The 20,879-nt window shown below is 41.6% G+C and overlaps 1 protein-coding gene across 4 annotated transcripts in view; it reads right to left on the bottom strand.

Annotated features, from left to right (window-relative positions):
• NUDT4 (nudix hydrolase 4) overlaps positions 1-19,462 on the bottom strand; it is a 30,575-nt gene extending 11,113 nt beyond the window's left edge. The window contains exons 1-3 of one of the 4 annotated variants that reach the window (XM_075748659.1): positions 18,999-19,459; positions 5,139-5,191; positions 4,940-5,050 (exon numbers count right to left, since the gene is read on the bottom strand). In XM_075748659.1, coding sequence (XP_075604774.1) covers positions 4,940-4,993 — 54 coding nt within the window. In that variant the 5' untranslated portion in view covers positions 4,994-5,050; positions 5,139-5,191; positions 18,999-19,459. Of the gene's footprint in view, positions 1-4,939; positions 5,051-5,138; positions 5,192-18,998 lie in introns of all 4 variants that reach the window. The other 3 variants (XM_075748650.1, XM_075748632.1, XM_075748641.1) reach the window with 3 other exon arrangements.
• Between the last annotated feature and the right edge of the window lie 1,417 nt (positions 19,463-20,879).

Here is a 20,879-nt window from a genome sequence, read left to right as displayed (position 1 = left end):
CAAGAAATACTTCAGCTTTTTCCCCCTAGGAAGTCAAATAAACTTCCCACTTTCCTAATTGTAAGCTTCTAATCCAATACACTGGTTACGTTCTAGACTTTGAACCATTTTGTCTCTAATAAAAATATCTTTCTTCCTTTGGCCATTATGTGTCCATGACTATTAAAACACAGTTCTTTAAGTAACCAAAGTCCTATAGGCTACAATAAGCAAGTGAGACAGTCTAAACTTTGGGAGAAAAGCCTGAAAAAACAGCCTTTCTTTGGCAGACAAGCTGTTGAATTAGAGTGCTACACCCCTCCAGAATGATTCCCTAAGGAAGTCTATGAGTACTATGTAGATAAGGTCTCCAATCTGAATTTATGCATATATTTTAGTATTAGTCTGAATCCAATCACAAGAGGGAAAAACTGTCCACTTCATCCCATAATCTTTCTGGCCTGGAGGTCATTCACTGTTGGCAGCTGTAGACTTGCTGCAGTCTTAGATCTGCAGCCAGACTTGCCTTTTGTTTCCTGTAGATGGAGCAAGAGCCATGCTGCAGTTTAATTTTCAGGCTAGCAGTCTACCAGGGCAGATAGTTGCTCAAAATCTTAAAAGATTTAAGCGTTATTTTTAACTGTGGGATAACACTTTAATGGCTATGCTTCTGAAGGCATAGTGCAAGACTATTCCTGCCCCTTCTAGCATACTTTTATAAAAACCCAAAGGGTTTCATTGTACCTGCCACAATCTTTCAGCTTAAAGGGTGTCTTATTTGTTTATTTTTTTAAATTTCTACCTAGTCTGTAACACCCAATCATTTTTCAAATATTAGATGGTCACTGGAACGGATCCCTGTATTTCCTGTGAGAGAACTTAGATAATATTACTGCCATTTTCACTGTTGCAGCAGATTAACCTTCAGGATCAGCCTCCTCTTCTCAGAAGCTATATTCACACAGGTCTTGGAGAAATAAGACTATATAGAAAAGACTACAAAAAAAAAAGCTAAGTACAAAACAAGAGTCTCATTTTTTTGGCAAAAAGGAGGAAGAAAAGGGAGTGGGAGGGTTCTCCTTCCACTTAAGAAGCTGGACATCATCAGCTTGCTACTCATTATTTGGTGTCATATTTCTCTTTGAACATCACATGTGCAAATAACTTATTTCCATCTTTCATGCTACCCCATTAAAGACTAAGCTCCAAATTCATTAACAGAATAGCTCCTCATTTATAGGAGGTTTAATACCTTTCTGGGATTGCTTTATACTGTAACTTCATTTTGGTATTCTACTTTCAGGTTTGTAAAAACTTACTATACCTCAGGAACTTGACAGGTTATCTTAATTACTGTAACCTGTGAAATGGCAGACTAATTTAAATCAAATTAGTAGAAGTAAAAACCCAAATCACTACCAAGAGCAGAACTTATGGATAAAAAAAAATAATCTAGAGTCATGCACACAGACTATGGAACAATTGCAGTGCATATAGATTTGACTACAGAGATCTTTGCTTGGGTTAAAGCAAAGATTTGAAATACACAACTGTTGGTGGGAAATGAGGGATAGTTAGAGGTAGTGGGCTGTCATATTGTGAGCTATTAGCACTCCTACCATTAAGAAATGCCCTTATAACTCCCACTATCAATTTCTCCATTTTAAGAAATTAATGGAAACCAATGCTTAATTTGTGCATGACCCAATACTGAAGAAACACAGTTCAAACCAGTGCCACAGTGTGCCTCCTTTGAAGTTTATTCATTCACAAAACTCTTTAACAGTTCACTTCACTGTACTGTAACCAGCTTGCCAGGTGACATTGACCTTGGTACAAAAATAGAAAGGACATCCATCTCTAGAAAGGTTAGTATGAATTTTCATGACTCAAGGCAAAACCCTGAATAAGACTCTGGCTTTTCTTTAAAAATGGTGCTTTGCAGCCTCGTGGCAGCACACAAGATTCAGCCTGTAGCTTAAGAATAGTTTACTTTAAGGCATGAGCTTTTAATGCTCATCAGCTACACAAGCTATCAAACCCCACAAACCTGAAGCTGTAGAACAAATGTGAACTAATTATTTTTGCTTATTAAAGCCCCTAGTCTTTGAAAAATCTTTATGCATTTGCAAGCACAGCTCAGAGCTGAACATGGCTGGCAGTTTGTGTCTTACTCCAGAACATCACAAAAAAAAAAAAGCAGAGCCACTGTAGTAAAAGCGAATAAAAACTAGTTTAACTTCTGAGCAAAAAGTCCCTGTGTTAGCAACACTCAAGGGCTTTATATTTGCTGGATTCTCTTCTTTACCTTTAGAAACAGTTTTTCTTGTGGTGTATAAACACTGATGATGTTAACATTTTTCAAGTCATTTACAACATGCAGCTCTCCTATCATGAAGCCTCTTACTGAAATTTTGATAACACATATATTCTAAGCAGCTACAGAACAGTTTAACATACAATACACTGAAAGGTAATCAAAGCATTTGCCTAAACCACATGTTTACATGTAGCTGGCATTAAGATTCACTTTGTGCAATAGCACTTAACAAAACATGATCAAGAGAGCGCTCTGTCCATGACTGAAGGAAGCTGACCTCTGTCTTCAGGATTCAAAACAGCCTGGGGTTGCTGAATACAACAATTCTTGGCCAGAACCACCATGATGTATGGGAAAGTCTTTTTCTTTCTCAGGGCAAAGCAATGAGGGCAAGAACAAAACTAAGCTATGGAAGGACTGCTTCACAGCAGGTACTCCTAGTTTTCACTGTCTGATTAGCTTTTTTTTTTTTCGGCCTGCTAGTGTGAAAGCATGTCCAAAGGGAAACAGATCATTCATAAGTAACTAATATTTTGGTATCTGTACGAACCAGAGAAGTTCAGTGTCTGAGCAGTGTGCGCACTCTGACTGGGCTTTTACATTAACAGAGAAATTTGTACAAAGTTTATACTATGTGATGTATCATCCAGTAATAGTCTATACCCATTCCTTAGCTATCCCAGCTTAACCCTTCCCCCACACTCATGGTTCATGCACTGCAGAGCTCCAGCAAAGCCAGCACTTGGAAGTGCTCCTCAGAATATTCTCAGAGCAGAACCATGTGTAGTAGAAAACTAGTTATCGGCCCCCAGATCACAACTCTCACTGCTATACTACTTTGCTAGGAATTCAGCCTGACAGCTTTGTGTGAAGCACTGCATTCCCTGCAAGCTGAGAAGCTAGACCATTCAGGCAGCTTTGAATAGCCGATCAAACCCCCACAGCAACTTTGATGATGACTAACTGCATCAGGTCTCTTCAAGATGATCCATTCTTCATCAACAAAGAAAAAACCCAAGCATATGACTATATGAGTTCAGTTAGCTCTAGTTTGACATGGAGATGAGATTTTACTATCCCTCATCTTGGACTGTGCCTTAGGTCAGATCAGTTATTAAAACTACCAGCGTTCGCAAGAACACTGAGCCAGTGACTCTGTGCTTTTTAATCCCACCCATCAACTCGTGACAGTTGGAAGTGCCAGGACTTTCTCCAGATGTGCTACTACTGCCTAGAAGACCAAATCTTTGCTGATTCATTGCTAGAATACTCTATCTTTGCTCCTTTCAAATGGCCTGCTTTGTGGCTGCCTCCTTTACTATTAGAAATACACAAGCACTTATCTGAGTGTATCTTGTGCATCTCGAAATTGGCTCGCCCAGCAAAATGGGACACAAAGTCTGGAATAACTTTACATCAGTGAGGCTTATTTATGCTTGAACTTTGCTGCATGAAGACTGCTAAGAGCATCGAATACTGAACTAGTCTGTTCCCCATGTAAGAGGGGAAAAGGGTCACTGAACCACAGTTCACAGAAAAGCTCATCTTGATACCAAATCACAGGCAGCATTTGATGAAAAGTTGCATCTACATCAAGCTCCCAAGCCTCTACAACCGAGCAAAACCAGTCTTAAGGGTAAGCAAGCCAAACCATCAGCTACCAGAAAAAAAAAATCCTTATACACACTAATTAGCAACAACACTAGTGTGTTTGTGAACAGCAGTCGTCAAACTGGGATGAGAAAACTGTTTAAGACTAGCAGAAATCCTGTAGTTCACTCAACTGCCAGGATGCACCCACTTTCTGCAAAACCTTCTACCTTCTATTTAAGAAGTCTGATATAAAGAATTAAGAGTTGGTCTGTGGCCACTTATGCATTACATAATTTCTAGCTAAATCAAGTGATTCTGATTTTTCTTGAAGTTTTATTTGGCTTAGAGTCCTGTCAAGTAACATTTTAAACAGTTTGCCTGGGAAAAATTAGTAACAAGTTTAAATTTCAAATTAAAAATTCTGTGCTTTAAGTACCATACTAGAGTGGGAAACTGCATTAATTCATCAAGACTTAAAGCTCTATTTTGCCTAGGGGTAGGGGCAGAGATAGAAAGGCAGACTATACCTATTGTGCTCTCTTTACAGGTAAACAGCCTTAAATGTACTTAACAAGGTCTTTTTATCGTTGAATTCTCAACTGCTCAGATATATCAGTTTCTAATTCGTTTAGTTTGGAATCTCCTCAAGGGTCTGTTTATTTCTCTTTCTTATGTAGCTACACATTAATGGTTAGTTCACCTTCAGTCTGCTCTAGAAGAGCTGTGAGTCAAACAATTTCCGCACAAACACAGAAACACTACACTACTATAATATATTATTTGGCATAAAGTCACAGTTCCACTTGCATTAAGCGTTTATAAAGGCAGACAGAAATTTAGCTATGAAATGAAAGCGTGCCGGGAAGCAAGCTAATTAGTTCACCTCACCACACTATACCCCAAATTCTAATACACAGAACTGCAGTTCTTTGAATTTCAACACCATGGAAGTCTCAGTCAAATCCTGTATAAAGGAGGGAAGAGTTCCCTCTTTCTTCTTGATTCCCATCAGCAGAAAGAAGCTGGATTTTTTTTTGTTTTCGTTACCTCTTCATACACCTCTCTGACAGCTGCTCCCCCCGGCTCTTCTTCTGGTTCCATTCCTCCACCTGGTACAATCCACTGATCTGGGTATCGGCTACTGCTTACCAACAGCACCTATAAATAATTGCAAATTACTGTTAAATATAGCTCACTAGTCAGGAATCTTGGTACTATCTACTTTTTCAGCAATGCACTTAATCACCTAGCCAGATGGATTACAGACTTTAGAAATGAAACCTAACAGGCAAGCAGGAGCTGCAAGAAGTAAAAAAAGTGAAATTCTTAATATCCAGTATTTTTAATACAACTAAGTCAAGACAATGTCATTGTAATCTCCTTGCACAAACACTTTCATCAGATACTTAGACATTATGTGGAAAGTACACAATACAATATGCACCAGAATGAAAACACACAACAAAAACCTGATAACAATAGTCTTAGGGTTATATAGACAGCAAAGCTTGAAAATTAAGACATTTTCATCATACAGCAGTTAAACTAATTCTTCTAAATGGCATCTTTTGGCTAAAAAAGTGGACTTCTGAAAATATTTCTAATTTTTAGTCTTAGATAAGTCTCTTTTCAGTAACTGAAATGTTACGCTAGCATAGCATGCTTACAATTTTGTGTAACTAAATTATAAGGAGAGTTCTTCATTTGCCCTCATCCAATTTGGTTTCTTCTAACATTTCTGTAAGAGGAAAACTGCAACACATTGAATTTTAAATTATTTTTAAATCTAACAACAATTTTTTCCAAGACACTTTCATTTCACTTAATTTGACTCTGTAGCCTGGTCATACCATTGATACATATCAATTTAAACTCCACTGTCTATAGGACCTGTTCTTCATAATTTTCAGAGCTGAGAAGATTTTAGCCACCTGTCCAACAAAATAGGATGCCTCATATTTGGAGTAATTTGCAGTAGAAGTCAATGAAAGTAAGATCTTGATTCAGAACCACATGGAAATAACCAGCATAACTTGTATTTGAAACACATCCTGATTAGTAAGACATAATCATCTGTGCAGTAACATGCTTCATATTCTAGGCAATACTTATATAAGCCCTACCCTGAAGTCAAAGGACAACTGTAGAGATCAAAGGGACAGGGTCAGTGCTTGAACCTTTAAAAGCAATTAAAAGACTAACACCAAGAACCTCAGTCTAAAGGTTAAAGTATTGACTGGTGCCAGATGACTGAAGTCCTCACCAACTACCTTCACGGTCTCTAAACTCACCTCCTGTTTGATTGAGTAGGAAAACGATTCCCTGAAAAGGGCAACAGGGAAATGCTTATCACTTAAACCATGTCCCTTTGGCACTCACGGAAACAGTGTAGGTTCACCTACAGAAACCGGGGAGTGTCATTAAGATGACTGCGTACCTTTGTAAATGCAACAATGCATGTGCATACTGAAGTGCACCTAGAAGAGCCTTATCTAACGGATATTTTCTTGTTGTAATGTTTATTTGATTTGCGGTCAAGATTTGTCCTACTCTGAAGGATTCTCCACTGTACGAATTTCCCCATAATTTTTCCTATGCTAAATAAGGATTACAGCAGAGACTTCATTTAGTACAGAATCATTCTTAGCAGCTGATCTAAATGTTCACATTTTCAGTCAACTCAAATATTTCATTCAGCTATCTAAAACCCTTAAATAGTCAAAGGCAACAAGGTTAGATGCAAATGCGACTCAACTTGATCCTTACAACCAAAGGTTTTAGTTTCCTAGGATCCTCTGACATTAACAAAAGATTCCCAGAGGATACATAGCTCTACTAAACATAGTTTTAAAAAAAAAGTTTTTGAACACATAGGTGGAGCATCTATATCACTACAAAAAACCACCATGTCAGCAATGCTTAAAGAGCAGTTATAAAAAATTCAAGTTACGAATTCACTTGTGGGATCCCAGACATAAGCATTACACATAATTTTCTGCTGATGAAACTAGCACTCACTGCAGTCATGTGGAAGCTAGCAACAATGATGAACAAAAGGATGATTATATCACATTAAAATCATTCCCAGCTTGATAGAATAGTTTTAATCAGTATTCATTGTTTAGTTAAAGCTAAACATAAAACTCTTAATTGCTAAGGGATAAATCAGGTTGCTGGTTCTGGCAGTGTAGCATAAAGCCAGGAATTTTTTATGCCTTTAATATATATAGTAGTTGACTACCACTAACCTGATCAATAGTCTATCGAGCCGGGTTTGTATATCTATTAGCTTTAAATTACCCTTTCAAAAAGCAGAAACAAATACATCTAGCAAGTAATCAACAGTAAAATACATCAACTTTGGTAGATAGGCTTTACAGCTATACATACAATAAACTCCCAAGCATTACAGCCTAGGAGTTCATTGTGGCAACTATCCACAAACCCCGGAACTGCAGCATTTGCTAAAGCACCTTTCCCTCTACGGTTTGTTCTCCTGTGATCCCACTGAGCACACTGAGGTACATCCCTGGTACTATCAGATGCACAATTTTTTCCTCCCAATAAGAGCAACATTTGAAGCTGCTACAGCGTGAAACATCCATCCTAGGGTATGCTAGCAAAAGTGCACTCAGTGGTAATGAATTTCTACAAAAGTTGAGAGGTGATAGCCAGCAATTATAGGTAAGGCTTAAAAGCACTCCAGACAGATTATTTCAGTTATGGTAGCAAGCAATTGTGCACTCGCTTCCACATTTTTGGATGTTTTACTTCCATGTAGTGGATGTATTTTTCAGTTATTTCTATCTCACAGTACCTGAATGACTAGGCTGTAAATATTCAGATTACTTAAAAATGAAGACACCAAAAAGCCATGGTTGGTTGACGCTGCACTCACGTGCCAAGAGGAGCAAAATCAGCAGCAAAACCCCATGAATTCATCCTCCCTTAAGATAAGCAAATCAGGAGACTAGAGATCTAGACTGCCTGGACATCCAGTCTTTTCTGAGGACATTCATGTTCACGCAGATTACAGCAGTCTACCGAAAAACAAGACTGCAGAATCTCTCACACGTATGTTTTTTCTAGCCTATGCACACCAAATTTTACATCATAACCTCATTAAGCTCAGAAGAAAACTGAAGTACTTCCTATGCAGAGAAATCTGTACCCCATAGCTCTGAATGCAGAGAAAGGAATGAGATTTCTTGTGCTGTATTATCTGGTAGTGATCCCTGCCTTTCCCATGTCTCTGAAAAAGCCTTACTATTGATGACTCACGTTCAAAAGATTTCTAAAGTACAGAATAATGGCATCATATCTACCTGCTTAGTTATACTGTTGAGTTTATCCTACTCCAAAGACTAAGGTAAAGCTATTATTTTCCATAATACTGCCAAGTGAGGAAGCAAAGCTGCAAAATTCAGCTAAGAAGAAAAATTCTTCCATGAAGCCTTACTAGCCAAGTTTTTACCTTGTTTTCAAGTCCAGGAATAGCAATGACCTTTGAGTGCAGTGAGGAAGAGAAACTGCTAGCCAGCCTACTTGTAATAAGCACCTATCGATATGCTTAACCAAGATACGGTTAACCAAAAACCCAAAGGTAATTACAGGGCATGTGGCATCATGGGACTGGCTCACTATAAATGCTAAGCCTGCAGACAAACAACTAAAAATTTCTAGAGAAAGATGCCAAAGTTTTGGCTGTTTCGTGTTCTCAAGTCAAACGAAACTTGTGAAACAGTTAGCAGCCATATATTCCAGAAGACTAAAATGGCAACACCTCAGAGTAATACAAGTTACAAACAAAAGCTATTCCTCCTTATATCTATATATATATTTTTTTTCATATCAAGCACTCAAAGAGGTACAAAATTATTTAAGGTTATACAAAATTGATTTATATCTTCCTTAACTGTGGGACATTACAGCTTACAAAAGTAATTGTATTAAAATCATCTTGCATTTTAAAAAATAATCAAGTCTAAAACTTCCTAAACAGAGCAACCCCCCATAGCTGGATTCTTTGACTTCAGAGTAAAGTCATCCACAACTTGAAGTAATGAAGCAACAGCAGCAAAAGCCACTATAAACCAACTGCAAGATGGGATTTTTTCTATAGTGGATCTATTACTCGTGAAGAAAAACATACTTACAGTTGAAAAGGTACCACTCCAGTTCCACAGAAATTGTCAGATGTCTTTGTAAGTGATCTCCTCCCAGTCTAATCACATCTATTCCTCTCTTCCCCACTGCACACCCCATTTTCTCCCCTTTCATCATCCCCATTAATCCACCAGCTATGTCCAACTAGCTGTTTGAATTACCTGCCTCTTCTTAATAGTAAAACTGGCAGTTAAAAGGAACAATTTCCAAGAGGAAGGAAATAACGCTTCGCCCTCAAAAGACTGCTCAATACATCTGGCTCAGTTGCAAAGAACACCGCATTGCTCAGGAGTACCACTAAACGCTGCGCAGAGAAGGAAAGGAGAAGGCAGGTCCTTGGAAGATGAAGGATTTAGCTCCCAAGCTCTATGAAGGTGAGTACATGCAAACAATCTCAGAAGCTTTAAACTGGTCAGAGTATAGGAGATTGCAAGGGCAGCAAGAGGTACCTCTCAGGTACAAAACAAAGTGTCAAAATGCTGTTAGAGAGAACAGATGTACTGTATGTTCTCACAGGTGTCAGAAACGTTAAGAGGCAAAAAAAAACAACAACCCAACCCTATTCTGAGAGAACAGGATGCACTTTGATGGAAGTTAATATAGTCTAACCTAGCACACCCAACATGGATACCTTCAGCCCACATGGTTTGTCTGCCAAAGTTACAAGCACTTGAAAGAGTCATAAATGTGGTTTACTCCACATACAGACAAAAGGGTCAGTCAAGCCCTATGATTTGTTTGAAAATGGCCATAAGTAGTACATGGTCTGGGAAGAACATGAGCAGGAAATATTTCACTATTCCCTAACACTTCCAACTTCCAATTGTTTTCAACTTAGGAGCTTCCTGAAAAGTACTGGGAAACTACTTTGAATGCCACAACAAAGGAACATTACCAAGAAGCAAGGAAAAGCATCTCTTACAAATCCTATCAGGCCACTAAAATAGCCAACTGGACCATATTTGCAGGATTCACAGCATGAATTGTTAGGCAAAAGCACACATTTCAACCTGCTACTGTAATTAGAGATTTCCTTTATCTAACACTTTTTGCTATTTTAAGAACTTCTATCTCATTTCAGTAGTTCTGAAACAGTTTCTCAGTTCCCCGTTACGTTACCGTGGTCTCTGTGTCCTAGAATGCCATTGTCTCTTTTTGGATTCCAGAAAGTTGAAAAACTCAATGGAGCAATACAACTTGCCATAGCAATGCCACACAGGTAGCATTTAGTAAGGAACATCCTTTTGTCTTCCTAAAAATATTCTCAGTAGAGTGATTGCTTATAATCCTAATTCTTCACTGCAATCACTTCCAAAATTACTTTTCTTAACCTGGAGATGTAATGTGCACAAAGTTATTGTAAGTAGTAAAGCAGTAAAAAACCTTGGGATCAGACTTGACAGCATTTTAAAAGCTAATTAAAGTCAAAGCTGCAACATCTTTACTTTCTCCCTTACACTGGCACAACTAGTTCAGGAAGCTGGTCTGGCTGAAAATTGGTTTATACTGTTAAAGCTTAGTTTTCAGCCTGCACACGCTCAATGTGGATCAGCACACAGCCATACAAGGGTCAGCACCACACAAAGCGGGGCAGAAAGGCATGACTGCAGCTACCCCATTTCATATTGGCCTAAGTCAATGCAAGAGCCTCTAGCAAAGTATTTTACAGACAATAGACTGAAAAGCAGTTCCCAGCTATGAAGGAGGTTAAAAAGATTTAGTCTCAACCAACAGGAGCTGGCAGAGCAGAAGAGAAATGGCCTAACAACTAGCTGTACATTAATCCTAATGCTCATTAATTTGAGCACAGCATTTTGAAAGCAACCCAGAAAACAGGGTTCTGTCTATACTGTATATTAAATAAAGTCTGAAATATCCTCTCCCAACTTTACTTAAAGATCAAATTTCAAAGCAGCATCACAATACTTGGACAATCAGTGCAACTCCACCAGCATTCTGAAGATGAATGATAAAGATATATATCCATACATTTTTATAATACTTCAAAATCAGGTCTGCAAATGGCTTTTCCTTTCAGATCTTCTGATTTTAAGGCTATATGGCAATAGGAAAAAAACCACATTAGCCTTTTTCAGAAGTTTTGCTTTAACTTGCAATTAATTATTCTATTATTCTATAAATTCTATTATATTCTAACTTGCAATTAATAATTCTATTATTCTATCAATTTTATTTCACAGGAAATTCACATATTTGGCTAACACGTTATAATGATTCAGAATTCGAGTACCTTCCTCTGGCTATTTAAAGTACTTTGTTTTGTTCTTTGGCTAAAGTGTTCGTATCAGGAACAGACAGCACTGTACTACTATGGTACGTCAGTCTGAACACATTTCCTCACGTCAACAAGCACTCAAGTCACCTGTAACATTAGATCTCCCCCCCAAGCTTTGGCACGCTTTGGAGAATCAGCTCTGACAGGTCTCATGGTGCAACGAAGGGTGCAGATCTTGCACCCAGCCATGTGGCAAAAAGAGATTCCTGGCTGCAAAAAACCCTGCCAACAAAGAACCACCACCCCCAAGTGTCTGTAAAAAGTTTTAATTCTCACGCTGGGTCAGTTCCCCAATACGCTTTACAATACATCGTCCTTCTCTTCTGCTTGCCAATACAGACCAAGGGAAAAAACACCTAAGGTAGTAGGGGAAGAGCTAAAACTCGTATTGCTGCCCATTTCTTTGTAACTTGAAACCGCAGCCTAATCTTGAGCAGGAGAACTGGGCTTTACTGGTTACTCAGCAACATAATCTGTTTGACTAAGGGATCAGCTTCCAAGCACTTGTCAGAAACAAGAGCTCCAAGTCTTTGAGAATCATTCAGCTGCAGGTAAAGACATGACAAGGTTACTTCAGAAGTACCAGTTACCTTTTAGCTTTTTTTTTTCCTTCGAGATCCTTGGAAAAATACCCTACATCTTTGAAGACAAAATTTGTTTTAAAATATTTACATTTACAGGACTAGTTCCACTGCAGTGCTTAAGCACTATGTCAGATTGTAGTGTTTTATGAAATCAGTGGCTGGTCAAAGCCAAACATATCTTTCTTCAAGTTGGAGTAACTGCAGAAAGCCACCTAATTAAAAATAAGCTCTTTAAGTGTTCTACAAACAAGACTGGAAAAAAAAAAATACACATCAACTTATGGTCCGTGAATATCTATGCGGTCGCATATGTACGAAAGATGTTTAAGAAAATACGGCTACAAATCCTAGCTAGAGATATATATACATATATGTGTGTGTATATATGCATATATATTTCTAACTAGGATTTGTATATCTTTCTGAAGAAGTGTGCCACACTGCTATTTCTCAGAAACTGCTTAGAAGTTTTGAGCACTACTAAGTTAACCGGGGCAATTCAAACAGAAATTTAACCACCAGTTTAAATCCTCGAAGTAAACTTAGGATGGTGCAAGTAAGCTATAAAGGGTATTTTCTCAAGTATCTAAACACTTACAAACATTACTAGTTCAAAAAAGACAGCATCTTCTAAACAGGACAAAACACATTTTGTTGCAGGTCACCTTAGCCCAACGTCAAGACAGGTACAGCCATATTTCCTTCTCCCCTCAGCCCATTTTGAGCCACTATCCATCCCATTAAACGCATTCATATGGCATAGACAAGTAATACCATGGGTACTGGAAAAAAAATAATCAAGATTTCACAACCAAAAAAACCCCCAAACAGCTCATGGTTGACTGATTTCAGTTCTCTGAAGAGGCATGAGCAAAGACTGCAGCTTCCTGCCACGGTGGACAGCTGAATTCCTAAAACTTCACCAAACTTGCAGGCTTCCACTGCTGGCAAGCGGCTGGAGTTTGTGAAGAAGTTCCCCACATGAAGGCAAGGTGCATACGCAATGCCTGCAGAAAGCTGTTTTCCTGTGGAAGTAGGGATAACAAGGCACTTGTGTTTTTTAAGTTGGTTACTTGATATAAATCCCATCACAGCAACCTAACATTAAATTATTTTTATTAACATTAACACAAGCTTAAACCACTGCAGAACTGCATACGAGCCTGCAGCAGTACACCATAAGCAGATGCTGTTTCTGTAGACACATCATGACGAGCCATTTTGGAAGCTATTTATAGGGCTTGATTTTTAGAGCTACACTCCTTCCTACACCACACACATGATGTCCAAATATCAAGAAAATGCTGAGGAAAAACTAAGGCAGCAATCACGCTATATCAATTGTTCCTCCTGTCTGTCAACAGGGCAGAGACATGAGACAGAACAAGTAATATCCACAGCACACCTGAACCGCATACTGAAACGCGTATTCTCTAGTATTTTAACATATGCCTATATTCTATTAGGCAATCATAGAGGTTACTTAGCTTGCTCTATCATACATCGCTTTGGAAAGCACGCCAGCCTTAAATATGATGCCACAGTCATACTCCAAGCATACACTATCTGTGTGTTTACACCTGAGAGCTTACACTGAAGGATAACGAAACCAAATGACAAATGCAAAGTCAAGTATGGAAGATCTTCATCACTGCACAAGTTTATTTACAATAATTCCTAGGACACCCCATTTTGCCAGGGTAGCCAGGTGATATTTCTGGGCCCTGGTTTTATAGATCTGGTCACATTACAACAGGTCTTTCTGGTTTTCAGATGATTTAGACCAATGCAAATAAAATCAACATTTTACTTTTTCCTTTACTATCCTTAAATAAAACCATTGCTAACATGAAGCAACAGCTGTAAGAAACTGAAGAACACTACTATTTTTTTAAAATAATAAAACAGTCATCACCAGAACAAAGTAGATTAAACAAGGGTTTCTTAAATCTTTACATTCTACAGCCCAAGAAATAAAATTCTCTTAGTCAGACCAAAAAGGAGATATAATACTAGGACCCTATAATTTTTAATTCAAAATTAAGAGGCAATAATTGACATGCAAGTATATGCTCTACTACGGGAAAAACTAAGATAAAATTTTAAAAGTCAACATTTTCTGTAAGTGTGTGACAATGCAGTTATCCTCACTACTGTCTCAATAGTAACAGGAAACCCTTCCCATCTATTTTTGTCTCATGTACAAGGCTGAACAACAAAAAAGGCAAAATTAAAAACTGAAAAGCTTGAATACTTTTTTTTGCATATGAAACTATTTTTTAGATCTGCCACTAGCAACTGCTGGCTGAACATTAAAGTAGGGCTTTCAATACATTCAATTACATAAAGCAGTGTTATAGATGCCAAAATAATTAGAACACATTCAAGTTTTATATTCAAAGTACTGAAAAATAACTGCTCATTTCTTTGTATAATAGATAGTTGATGGAAGAAAAATTAAATTAGCTTTTAAGATTGTTTTAGTTAAAATGACTAGGAAAAAATATGTTTATTACTATTTGCTTTGTTTTAAACGTCTGCCTCATTCTCTGCTTCAAGAGGTAAGAATTTCCTTGCCTACCTTCTGGCCATACCCTGAGACAGCAGCATTTTATTTAAACCCAGTGTTTGCACAGTACTGAATGCATAAGCAATTCCAGCCCGTGGAAGCAGTCGGTCCTCACAGTACCAAGAGGTTCTCCTGTGGGCTTATCCTAAAGCTGCCATCCACATCTCCTACTTGCTCAAGAGCAACTCGCACTTCCTCATACACAAATGTGCCAGCCCATCCCAATCTGCTGAATACCATCAGCTTTTTGTACACACCTAACAGCTTCTTGCTTCTTCAAAGCAAAAAGCCTGCAGCCCCCACGCATTTCATGCCCACATAGCTGTGTTTCATTTTTCATGGGATTTCTCCTGCTTCATTTCCAGCATTTTTTTTCCTTCAAAGGGCAGACAGTGCCTGCAATTACTGCTTCATTTCCATTAAGAATGACAGTAGGAGCCAGCACTTAAGCTCATATCCAGCCATCTTGCTCTCTCTTCAGTCCAAATGACAGCATTGAGAGACCAAAACAGGCAACACTTTAATGAAAGTAGTCTAAGAGAGCTTCTTCTAAAACACTGCAGAAAAAATCCAAAGCTACTGGCCACACTACTTGGCTATCTGGGCTTCCTCCAGGAATTTTTTTTTTTTTTTTTAAAATCATACAATATCACAGCATGAAGGCTACAAAATCTAAGCCAAAATGGGCTATATAGCAGTAAATTGGCACATGTGAAGTCACTTTAAGATGAAGAAAGAAACAGGAAGGATTTTTGCAGTGATGCATCTGGACAACCATCAGTCATCTCACAAGCAAATGCTTTCAGCTGCAATACCAGCTCTCAAGACAAAGCAGAAGCTTTTGACAGGTTGCGAGACTTCAGGCAAGCCCAGTTTCCAGCCCGTAACACCCAAGAGAACTGACTCAACAATTTTAAGTCTGGCAGCAAAGACTGTTGGTAAGTCTAATTGGGCAGGGTGCCGTAGCTGGAGAGTAGTTCAGCAGCTGTATTTCAAACTGTTTGCAGGGACCACCAGACTGAATTTTGCCTCACCAATATTCTAGAGTCCATCTATGTTTCAAATCATGAAATTAAGAAGTGAACCGAAAATGAGTGGATATACAATATGGTTTTGACAAAAACATCCTTTGCTACCAGTCTTTTTCAATTGACATGTTGCCTCACTGTCCATAAAACTCAGCTGTAACATGGGTTTTTAACAAAGCTAGAAAGGTAACGTAACAAGTGCAATACGGATAGGAAACAGACTAATCCATAATGTGCAGATTTTGCTAGAAGATGATTAACAATAGAGATATTAAATGTTTTAGTGACTGGCCTGATTCTCATTGGTGATGATCACACAAAACTGTTTCTGAAATTTTTAAGTCTCCAAATTAAGAGGCAGTGTCCATAAGTCATGATATCAACAGGAGTTCTCATGCTGAAGTTGCAGAAGAAGGATCGCATTTGGTTAAGAAGAACACATTGCGAATCTAACGCGCAGGACACTTAAGAGTTTCTGGTACAAGTAGAGAGTTCATGAAGTGGGAACAAGTTAGAGACTGAAATACACGACTAATCACAAGATGACTATGTGATAGCTTTACAATCATGATAAAGACAGATCCTATCACAATGGTTTTTTTTTTTTCTAGTATGACTAGAGAAATATTAGTAACCTTTTACACAACACAGTGAGGTTCCATGTAAAGGAACTACAACTGTCACCCACATTCAGAAAATATGGCTGTCAAACTGAAGGAGGTGAAAGAGCTACCACGATAATCAGAAAAAGAAAACTGGTTTTAGGAGACAAGGCTGTAAGACTTCAAGATCATCAGAAAAGTACTAAGAAAGGAATGACTGCTGTCTACAGATATGCCAGAAAGTAAAGTGCAAGAAAGAAGAAAAAAGCGAAAGCACAGGCACAACTGGGTATGGACTGACCTTTCAGAAAGTCAGAATGGAAGTAGGAAGACAGGTTAATTCTAAGATTTGTATTGGAAGATTGCTGCAGATACTCATTCCTCCAGATAGAAACTAACCAGCTGAAAAGCAGAATGCAATCTATTGAAAGAGTCTTGCAGACAGAATCTCCAGTAAAAAAAAAAAAGAGGAGATTTTGATTTCTTGCTTTAAGACTCCTAAAAAGAAATGTATTGCTGAAGATTGCTTTCAGTTTTCTGTTCTATTGTCTCTCCTCCAATGTCTAGCAACTCTTTGCTTATGGGGTACTAACTCTGTAGGTTAAAATAATTATGAAAGCTAATTTTCCCCCTCAATAGTTTCTATAGGAGTCTGCTGTTCCCCTCGTCTCCCTCCAGTCACCTAGGTACTGCCTTTGTGCTCCTCCACAGCAGAAGTTACCATGCACTTAAAGATCTCTGGAGATGTAGGTCAGCTGAAAATGCTGAAAAACCCTAGAGAATTGGAAAGGAAACGCTGAAGACATCTACGTGAAGTTTGAAATAGACCTACACAGAAACATATTAAGACAACAGTGTTCAAGAACAACAGAAGAAAGCCTCATCCAGCCAATCTGGGGAACATGGCTGGTGATACAAGCTTATCACAGGCATCACACTTGGTTGTCAGGCACCAAACTTCTACAGAATAGGTTATGTATTGATACCGATGGAGCTGAAACTTGGGAAACAGCTAAGCAAGTTCAAGATGTTGCCATTGCTTTTCTGGAAATAACTTATCAGAAAGTGATTTGAACTGTTTCCACAGTTTAAGCTGTTTCCACAGCTTAATCTATGTCCCAAATCCGACTTGGTGTTATCCCATTCATTTCATCCTCAAGTGTGTCTATTTGCACAATGCCAAAGCCCAGCCTCATGCCAGCCATGCAGGTGCTCCATCCACCATATCTCAAATCACTCCAGTACAATAAATGTCAGCATTCATCCTTCTCACACAGCCCAGCAAAGCTGCTACTATCATCCTTACTCTCAGAGGGCGTTCTTATGCACAAACAATTTTTGAAGCAGCCAGTGGTCTCATTTGCATGCAAAATCCAAAGAGAATATAAGAAGTTACAGCAGGAAATTAAGAACGAGTGGAAATTACTGACAAAGGTGATCCCAACCATGAATTTCTAACTAAAGTTGATGCAAGAAAGCTGTCACAGTGAATCAGGTCTTTGAACTCCAAACAAGTTTGAGCTGGAGTAGCATCAAAGATAAATACCAAAGACATGCAAATGAGGAAGCACGCTGGACTATCAGAGGTGCTGCTGAAACGAAAGAAAAGCTAAACTAATAGCAAGAACTAGCAAGATTCCTGCTGGGCACCCCTCTCCTTTACAGGATTAGGAAGAGCTGACCAGTGTGATTCCAAGGCTGTATTTGTAACACGCAGGGAATGGCATATACCAGAACACCATGCAAAATTTTTGCCTAAACCCAAGGGTCCGTATTTTGAGATCAGGCCTCTCCCTACTGCATCATATTGCTTATTAGATGTTAAACTATAAAAAAAGAAATTTGCCATATCGACAGTTTAGATAGGACACTAGGTTCTTCCAGCATATAGATAAAGGGGGAGAAAGAACCCCAAGCTGTAAACTATTAAACAACAAAATAAAAAAGAAAATCAGGAAAGGGTACGCTTCCAGGCTGAGACAGTCTATAAACGCATTGTGCAATGAAACCATCAGCAAAGTTTCCAGATAACGGCCAGTGCAAGTGACCTTGGCTAGGCATACAGGACAGCTTTGTTGCCACCTCCCGATTCTGCTGCAACACAAAACCCCGGCTGAGCGCTATCCTCTACAACCAAAACCGCAACACCCCCCTTCCCGCCCCCGAGCTACCTTGACCAAGTATTTTTAAGCACCGTTTTACTCTCTCGGTTGGAAACACCCACCAAGGCGCAGGTTTTCCAAAAGCAAGATTTGTTTATTTATTTATTTTTAAATCCCCTCGAAGTACGGCAGGGGGCTCGTTTTACGGGCAACACCAGCCCTGCCCTCGATGCGCCATTATACATTAACCGATTTCGTGCGCGTTGCGGGCACACAAAGGATAACCCAGGAGTTTCAGCCGGTGCCCGATTCCACCCCGGGAGCTGCCCCCCCCCCCCCCGTGGGCACCGCCCGCCGCCGCGGCCGGGCACAAAGGAGGGCGCCGCGCACGTGGGCCCGCGCCCCGCCGCACCGCGCCGCCCCAAAATGGTGGGCGATAGGCGCGCCGTGCCGCGGAGCCGCCGCGACTGCCCCGCCCCCGCGGCCGGACCGCCGCTCCCAGCGCAGGTTGCGGGCCGGGGGTCCGCACAGCTCAGCGGCATCGGCCCTCCCCCGGCTCGGCGGGGGGGGGGGGGGAAGAAGAGCACCGGCACGGCTGCGTGCCCGCGCGTGCACGGGGCTTGTCCCGCGTGAGGGGCCCGCGCCCCCCGGTCAGACAAAGGGACGCGGCACCGGCGGGCCCAGCGGGTGACGGCGGAACGGGAGCCCCGGGTCGGGTCGGGCCCGGCGCCCCCCGTCCCACGTGCTCAGCGGGCTCACCTCATCCTCCCGCTCGCTGCGGAAGCAGAGGCACGCCGCCCGCTTCTTGTAGCCCTCCCGGTCGTACGTCCGCGTCTGGTTCGGCTTAAATTTCATCATAGAGGCGGTGACACACCGGCTGCCGCCAGCTGCCGCCACGGCTCCGCTCTCCGAGCGCCGCCGCGCCCCCGGGACGCCGGCGCGGGGCCCCCGCTCGACAGCGGGGCAGGAGGAAGGCTGGTCCCAGCTGCCAAGCTCCTGTCACAGCAGCGCCACGCCGCTGCTGCCACCGCCCCAGGAGCCACGCCGCGCCATGGAGGCTCCCTCGCCTCGCCGCCCCGCTCGGTTCAGGCCCAGCCTGGCCCGGCCCGGCCCGGCTCGCCCCTGAGCCGCCGCCGCCGCCCCGCGCCCGAGCGCCGCGGCGGCCGCCCCTGCGCCCACTATTTAACTGTAACGCACATTCCTGCGCCCGCGCGCGCCGCGCTGCAACGCGCAGGCGCCGGGCGCGGCAGCGGGCGGGGGGGGGTGAGGAGGCGGGCCGCAGCAGCGACGGCGGCGGGCGGGGCCTGGGGAGCGGGAGGGAGCGGAGGTAAAAGGCCGGTCACGGCGCGGCGGCGGGCGTGCTTAGTCACTGGTGGGGCCCCGCCGCGTGTGGGGGGCTGTGCCCGCCGGTGAAGGCCCTGGTGTGAGGCGGGGCGAGGCTCTGTTCGCCCTGTCCACCGCTCCCCGCCCGCCTTCACAGCGGCGTGGGCTGACAGGATCTGTCCCGTCCCGGGCCGCGGAGGGGCTGCCGGGTGGGGGGTCGGGGTTCGCCCCTGCTGTCCCACGGGCTGCGGTTGCCCCGCCGAGCTGCCCCACGAGACCCGCTGTCTCCGTGGGGCGGGAGCGGGCGCGGCGCCCGGCCGCGGGCGGTCCCTCCGGGTCCGCGGGGCTACCGCAGGCGCCGCTCCAGCGGCGCTGGGCCTGTGTCCAGCACGGCTCTCCGAGCGCGGAAGGGATGCGGTCTCTGCTGGCAGCCTCCGTGGCAGGGAGCCCGGCGTAGGTGTGCGAGGCAGGGCGGCTTTCCCTCCTGCGGGCCCTATAGATGGAGGATGCGCCTGGCTCAAGTGTCGTAGTAAGAGCGTAGCTTTGCCAATGTAAGCTAAACCGTTTTTGAAATAACTTGGTTTTAGGAGATAGAGGCGTATGCAGGCTGGAAAAGCAAGGAGCACATGCTATATTTTTTTTTGTTTGTTTGCGTAATAGTGTTATTGGGGAGCTGAAGATGGACAAAAGGCCTTCCCAATGCTGCCAGCGGGCCAGGAAAAAGTGTACTATTCACATACTTTTATTATCAATCTGGTAGAGTATGTTCATTATCATTAAAAACCCCGCAAAACCCAACCCAAGAGCAAAACAAGGAAATGCTACTCTTATCAATGCCCCTGGATTGCTGTCAATTGCAAGTAGCCATCAAAGCATTTAATGTTTGTACATGAAAGATTGCTTAGTTGTGGTGGCAGACAAGGTAGTGTGTGTTTCTATATACTAATAGAAACCACTCATCCAAACTGTTTTCATAAACTTTTTTTTTTCATCTGAGCATTACTGATGTTCAGTAGGCTCATTTGTGCTTTTAGAGTGGACTAATATACTTTAAACTTATATTCTACTTGTTTCTTCTTGTTCCAGATCACCATTTTTTTTCATCCTAAGAGGTTTTTTTTTTTTTTAACAATTTTGTTGATCAGTAACAAGTTAGACTTTTTATATGCTTTTTGTGGCATGTGTTGAAAGGGGATTGGTTCATCATCACTGGTTACTCTGCTTCTTAGGGAAATTTGGACCTTCTGTTCTTTAGAACACGAACTAAGTGCAATGACTTAGTGCAATATCATGCTTGAAAACCATGAAAGCTAAAGG

This window comes from Balearica regulorum, chromosome 1 (assembly GCF_011004875.1).
Source record: "Balearica regulorum gibbericeps isolate bBalReg1 chromosome 1, bBalReg1.pri, whole genome shotgun sequence".
Taxonomy (NCBI): Eukaryota; Metazoa; Chordata; class Aves; order Gruiformes; family Gruidae; genus Balearica; species Balearica regulorum.
This window is presented reverse-complemented; position numbering and strand designations above follow the sequence as displayed.